The sequence below is a fragment of the Saccopteryx bilineata genome, chromosome 1 (assembly GCF_036850765.1).
Source record: "Saccopteryx bilineata isolate mSacBil1 chromosome 1, mSacBil1_pri_phased_curated, whole genome shotgun sequence".
In the NCBI taxonomy this organism is placed as follows: domain Eukaryota; kingdom Metazoa; phylum Chordata; class Mammalia; order Chiroptera; family Emballonuridae; genus Saccopteryx; species Saccopteryx bilineata.
Window position 1 is genome coordinate 13,504,531 of NC_089490.1, and position 6,833 is coordinate 13,511,363.

Consider the following 6,833-nt stretch of genomic DNA (forward strand, 5'->3'; position numbering starts at 1 on the left):
GGCCGCGGACGGCGGCGCTCCCGGGGATAGAGCGACCGACCACGCTCTGGAGGGAAGCGACCGGGCATCTCTCGCGAGAACAAGATCCCCTATTTGAGCGCCTGCGCGAGATCGTTGAATCTCTTTTCCGGTTTTTGCGGCGCGAGGAACCATGAGGTGACGGTTAGGGTGCTATCCGTACTCATCCACACTTCCAGATCTCCCCATGGGGAAGGAGGCCTCACTGACGGAGTCGGGGTGGCCTTGTCCTTGCTTCGCTGCGGGCCCCGCAATTCAAGTTCATGAGCCAAGCCCGGCCGCCAGGAGGGCCCCTCTTCCCCGGGGCCTGCGCCTGGTCCTGGGGCTCAGATCCTCCTACCTAGTGTCCAGAACCCCCAGTGGCTAGATCGGAGGCTCCTGCGACGCCGGGGGTGTTGGTCCGGGTCCTGAACGCTCGTCTCTCTTGTCTCCCGCAGCAGCAAAGTCTCCCGCGACACCCTGTACGAGGCGGTACGGGAGGTCCTGCACGGGAACCAGCGCAAGCGCCGGAAGTAAGCGCGGTCCTCCGCGGGGGGCGGGTGGGGGCCGGCGGGCGGCCGGCTCACGTGTGGTCCGCCCCTCCCCCAGGTTTTTGGAGACCGTGGAGCTGCAGATCAGCCTGAAGAACTATGACCCTCAGAAGGACAAACGCTTCTCGGGCACCGTCAGGTTGGCACCGTTCTGCCCCCACCCAGCCCTCAGTGCCCCCGCGGCCCCCGCCCGCCCGCGAGGCTCCTGTTGAGCCCGGGTGGGCGGGCACGCGCGGCACTGATGCGCCCGGGTAGTTCAGACCCCCTGCTCTCGGGGCAGGCGCGGCTGGACGGACCCCTACCCTGGGTCTTAAAACAAGAGGGGAGGCGTGGTGAGGCCTGGGCCGAGCCCGCCGGCTAGTTTGAGAAGCCAGACTAGCTGTTGGTGAACGTGGACGCTCTGGGTAAGGCTCGGTGGCTGCAGCGGTCCCAGACCCTGTCCTTGGGACCTGGGTCTGGGCCTGACCTGACCTGTCCCCAAACGCAGGCTAAAGTCCACTCCCCGCCCCAAGTTCTCCGTGTGTGTTCTGGGGGACCAGCAGCACTGCGATGAGGCCAAGGCCGTGGACATCCCCCACATGGACATCGAGGCGCTGAAGAAACTCAACAAGAATAAGAAACTGGTCAAGAAGCTGGGTGAGTGTGGGGAGAGGGTGGGCCGGCAGTTCTCCGGGGAGGGATCCAGACGAGGTACCAGTACCATTTATTTAAAGGCATTTTAAATGATACGGAGGGTAGAATTGTGACCCAAAGGATCTGTAGTGGTTGGTTAACTTGAATTAGGAAAGTTCTTTATGTATTTGCTTTGAGGATCGAATTTTATAAGGGAACGGGCTGGGCGGTGGTTCATTCTGAACAGGTGAGGTCCCGTTAAGTGGGTTGTCAGGTGCTGTTGTGCTGAACAGGAATTTCTACTACAAGATCCAATTTCATTTTTTTTAAATCTCTGTGGCCTAAGCGTTTTACAGTTAGGAAAGGGTGCCCCAGTTTCATGAAGCGAGAAACTGGGAAGGCAGGGGTACGCAGAGTGCGTTTCCCATTGCAGCACGGATTGTGGTCAGCCTGGGCTTCTGGTACTGGGGTTTGTGTGAGTGTTGGACCAGTAAAGGTCGGAGGGTGGAGCTGATTAGTACTGGAGTGAGGCGAGGATAAAAAAGACTTAGTACCTGGAGAAGGAATAGATTGCACGGGTGTGGTGGGCTCACAGCCCTGTTTAGACAGTGGCCTTGCAGGGTCCTAAGCGTCCCATGGCTTGCTCTCTCTATCAGCCAAGAAGTATGATGCCTTTTTGGCCTCGGAGTCTCTGATCAAGCAGATCCCGAGAATCCTGGGCCCAGGCCTGAATAAGGCTGGCAAGTTCCCCTCCTTGTTGACTCACAATGAGAACATGGTGGCCAAAGTCGATGAAGTGAAATCCACCATCAAGTTCCAGATGAAGAAGGTGAGGAGGGACGTGGGGCTGGTGTCTGGGTTGCGGCAGGGCCTGACGTGGGCCCACATTCTCCACGGGGGAATCCGGGTGTCCGTGTCTGCGGATACTTTGGATAAGTGATAGTCCCTGGGCGCAGTGGAAGCTTTTCCGGGAGCTCCCGTCTTCCTGGTGTGGAGCCAGAGTACTGCTCGTTAGGTTCCTGAGAGGGACAGGCAGGCCATCGGCTGTGTAGCTGTCCCACGCTTCCCGTATTTTCTTCCCTCCAGCCACCGACCTGCTCTGACCTTTGTCCCCCCATAGGTGCTGTGTCTGGCTGTGGCTGTTGGCCATGTGAAGATGACAGATGATGAGCTCGTGTACAACATCCACTTGGCCGTTAATTTCCTGGTGTCACTGCTCAAAAAGAACTGGCAGAACGTCCGGGCTCTGTACATCAAGAGCACCATGGGCAAGCCCCAGCGCCTGTACTAGGGTGCAGCCTAATAAACCAGAGTGCTACCGTGTCCGCCCTCTGCCTGTGGCTGGGGAGGGAGGTGCGGGTAGGCTGGTGCTGGGTGCCACAGCACAGCAAGGGGTCGTCTTACCCATCCTGTAAACCAGGGAGGGAAGGCCGACTTACTGTCAGCAAAACTGTCCTTACTCCCATCACTTGAATGTTTATAACCTGTGACGGCACAACACTAACCAGTACTGAGCTCCGGCCCTGAGAGGGCAGGTCAGGGCCAGGACTCCAGCCTGGGTGCTCGCTCCTGCAGCACAGGAGTCCACGGGCTGCTCTGACGTTGACGCGGCCCTTGGCAGCAGGCTTATATGGCCCGATGGGTGCCTGGCCCCAAGTAGGATATACTGTGTGATCAGGGTAGCATTTTACCCTGTGATGTTTGGGGAAGCACAAGATGACCTTTTTTAGGGGAACAAATGGATAGGATGGGGCTCTGGAGACTTCCAGGCTCTGCTCCTTCCTGACCTGGGGGACTTGGCTGCTGTTCCTGCCTTGAGTGCTGGACCCTGGAAAAGGGGCTTGGCCAACGGGGATTTATACCTGTGATTTAACCTTTGACCTGAACCTGCTTTATTAACCTTGCTAAATGAACCAGTCTACCTCGCCAGTCTGTGTGACAGATGGACAGACGGGAAGGGAGAGGGATGAGAAGTAATCATTTATTGCGGCTCCTTGGTTCATTGCTTTCTCATGTGCCTTGGGGGTGGGGCATGGGACCTGCAGCAGAGCTAGCGAGCCCTTGCTCAAGTCAGCGACCTTGGAGTCCTGTCTATTCAAACCGGTGACCTTAGGGTTTTGAACCAGGGTCCTCTGCACCCCAGTCTGATGCTCTACTGGGCCACTGCCTGGTTAGGCCCTCTCACCAGTTCTAATAGAGCTGCCCCTCCAAACAAGCTTCACCTGGCCCTGAACGAGATGCATACAAGGTTCTCAATAAAGAGCTTGAGCAGTTTTAGTTCTTTAGTTTGCAGGTGAAATAGCTACACTAATGGGGTGAGCCTAACTTGTTCTTAGGTTATTACAGTATTAGGAGTAATAAAGTAGGCTTGTTAGACGATGTTCCCTTTACTTAAGGAGGGACAAAGCTGGCTGTAAAGTTAGGACCTGATTTTATTGAAGTGTTTATGTATAGTAAAGATTATTGGGAGTTTACATAACATTTGTCCATGTTTAACTTAGGAGTTGGGATTTTTATTTGGGGATTTCTAAAGTTCTATAATCTGTAACCAAGGGGAAAAAAAAGGGCAATACTTAGAACGGCAAGAAAATTTGATTGGCTGTGGAGCGAAATACAAAAGTAATTTACAAGTGTGAATGTACTTTATGCCTTCTCTGGCACAAAGCTGTTTGCAGGGCACTGAGCAGTTAAAGAGAAAATAGAGCCACGAGGTAAAGGCTTGAAACACCCGTCGTGAGCGATGTCACACTGAAGCCAAGGGTCTTAGAGACCTCATGACCTCAGATGCATACTCAACTTTGTGGGTGCAACACCAGGCATGTGGCTACCTGTAGGCTGAAGGTCCTCCCACTGCCAGTTGGAATCCCAGCTCACTGGGGAGCCATGTAAGCCTGTTGAGCCAAGGGTATTAGGGTCTCTAAAACTGGTTGTCTGAAAGTTCAGGTGGGCCTGGCTGGTTGGTTCAGTGGATAGAGCACTGGCTCAGCATGCGGACATCCCGGGTTCAATCCCCAGTCGGAACACGTGGGGCAGCTGTGTTAGGCTTGCTCACTGGTTTACCTGATTGGTACATGAGCCACATTGTATGGTCCACGTGAGGCAATGGGCGCTTGTGCTCAGGGGGATTGCGGATGGTGGGTTGCCTGCCCGCCACTGTGAGGGGCCATTTTGCTGTTTGTTTGCCTGAGAAGCGGTTTCCCCTGCCTGTGGGCTTGCCCACCGTTGGGAGACTTGATTAAACAGAATGGCCCAACACTTTCCAGTTCCCGAGTTCCTCTACCGTCTGCCTGAATCCAGTGTGAACCTGCTTGGCCTTGGCCACTAGTGTCACAGCCTACATGAGAAGCAACCATCTCCTTCTCTTCCTCTCCCTCTCCTCCTTCTCTCCCTCTTTCTCTCTCTCAGCCAGTGACTCAATTGTTCCGAGTGTCGGCCTCAGGTGTGGAGGGTATCCCACTGGTCTGAGTGTCTGCCCCAGATGAAGGTTGCCAGGTGGATCCATTTGGGGAGCACCTAGGAGTTTGTCTCATTATCTCCGCTCCTCTCACTTAAAAGGAAAAAAGTGCAGGTAATGATGGTACTTACCTGAAAAACAGGAGTACCAACATAAAATCATCACGTGTTTTGCATTGCTAGGCACATAGCACTCAATTACACAACAGTGATAAGATGGTAATTTTGGCCTGACCAGGTGGTGGCGCAGTGAATAGAGCGTCGACCTGGGACACTGAGGACCCAGGTTCAAAATCCTGCTGGCTTGAGCACAGGATCACAGACATGACCCTATGGTTGCTGGCTTGAGCCCAAAGGTCACTGGCTTGAAGCCCAAGGTCGCTGGCTTGAAGCCCAAGGTCGCTGGCTTGAGTCCAAGGTTGCTGGCTTGAGCAAGGGGTCACCGGCTCAGCTGGAACCCCCTGGTCAAGGCACACACGAGAAAACAATGAACTAGAGTGCTGCAAGAAAGGTAATGCTCTCATCTCTCCGTCTCTCAGTTAAAAAAAAAAAAGTAATTTCATATAACCACATCCATAAATGTACTGGATGGACCTGGTACACAAATGTCAGACTGAGTGGAGGCGTCCCAAGGACACCTCAGCAATGTGCTGATGAATGGGGAGACAAACTCCATCACCCCTCCTGTCTGAAATGAGTCGAGGAGTAAAATCCTTAAAAAGTAGTTTTGGAAACTAAGGCAAAGGAAATGGGTATGTTTCAGAAATGCTTGGAAACTTGAGTCTTCCTGCATTATGAATCTGAACCTGAATCTAATGAAACCTACTCCACTTTACAAATCTGAGCCTTCTGTATTAGGGAAAAGAGTCTCTACAAACCAGCTCGATCTGAAACCCTGACGGCTTTCAGCTGGGCTCTGGGGTGTCTGATCAAACGCGTGGCTCCCTCAGGAGACTGACCGCACGTCAATCAAGAGAAAAGGTCGGCAGCGGAATGGTTCTCCCAAAGGGAGAACACGTGTGGGGCGGGCTGATTCTACTGTAAAGGAGGCTTGAACTATTTTCATCAAATCCCAGCCTCCAGAGCTCGGTGTGCAGCTGAGTTAGAAGTCGGGGTGCAGGTTTCTGGGGAGCCCGTTTTCCAGCAGTTGTGCTGCAGGGAAGTCAAGAGCCCTCAGGAACCCCCAGGACACTCTCGGGAGTTGACTGTGGAATTGACAACATGATGGCACCCCTCCCTCTTCCCCGGGAAACAGCGGCAGGAAAGACAGAACTTTGGGCTACAGCTTTGTTGGCCCTTCTGTGCAGCTTCCCACAGAACCGGAAAAGGAGAGAGCCACTTCCAGGAAAACCGTGGGCTTCTGGCTCCGAAGACCCGTCTTCTTACGCTGGCTCCTCTCCTACTTTGGTTGGGGGCAGGGAGCAGAGAAGAGAAAGCAAGGAGGCTGCTCATATTTCACTCCTTGAATTTTCTGCATGAGAGACCGTCACTTTTTATTATTTTTATTCAATGAGTGGAGAGGCAGAGAGACAGACTCCCGCATGTGCCCAGACTGGGATCCACCTGGCATGCCCACTAGAGGGCGATGCTCTGCCCATCTGGGGCGTTGCTCTGTTGCTCAGCAACTGAGCTCTTTCTTAGTATTGTGGAACCCAACCTCAGCGCCTGAGGCCAAGTGAGCCATGGCTGCAGGAGGGGAAGAGGGGGGGGGAGAGAGAGAGAAAGAGAGAGAGGCTAGAGGGGGAGGAGTGGAGAAGCAGATGGGCACTTCTCCTGTGTGCCCTGACTGGGAATAGAACCTGGGACCTCCACATGCCAGGCGGATGCTCTACCAACTGGCAGGGCCCGACATGGTGCTTACAGAGGTTACCAGACAGCTGATTACTCCAGAAGAGCAGCAAAGCCAGCAACCACATGACAATGCTTCAAGCACCCAATAGATGTAATCACGTATTAGTGCAGAGATTAGATTTTGCATCTAGCCCCAGGCCTCACACATGATGAGTCCGTCACAAACCAATTTCTCCAGAAACCGCTCCCACCTGGCTGGAGCTCTAACTAACCTCCCCATCCTGCTCGTGACAGTCCGGATGGAGTCTCCAATGTGGTGGACCAAGACCAAGGCCACCTAATTATTATTATATTTTTCAGAGAGAGAGACAAACAGGGAGAGAGATGAGAAGCATCGACTCGTAGTTGCAGTTCTTTAGTTGCTCATCG

General features: G+C 53.8%; 1 protein-coding gene across 1 annotated transcript; it reads left to right on the forward strand.

Annotated features, from left to right (window-relative positions):
* Window positions 1-50: 50 nt before the first annotated feature.
* RPL10A (ribosomal protein L10a) lies at window positions 51-2,483 on the forward strand. Its single transcript, XM_066233939.1, has 6 exons — window positions 51-156; window positions 456-530; window positions 607-687; window positions 1,036-1,184; window positions 1,817-1,989; window positions 2,281-2,483. Exons 1-6 carry the CDS (start codon window positions 152-154, stop codon window positions 2,449-2,451), a joined length of 654 nt encoding a protein of 217 aa, XP_066090036.1. The 5' UTR covers window positions 51-151; the 3' UTR covers window positions 2,452-2,483.
* Window positions 2,484-6,833: the final 4,350 nt, after the last annotated feature.

Coding starts and splice junctions, on each gene's coding strand:
- RPL10A (XM_066233939.1), top strand. Junction 531..606: donor AACCAGCGCAAGCGCCGGAA/GTAAGCGCGGTC, acceptor CCCCTCCCCCAG/GTTTTTGGAGACCGTGGAGC. Junction 1,990..2,280: donor TCAAGTTCCAGATGAAGAAG/GTGAGGAGGGAC, acceptor GTCCCCCCATAG/GTGCTGTGTCTGGCTGTGGC.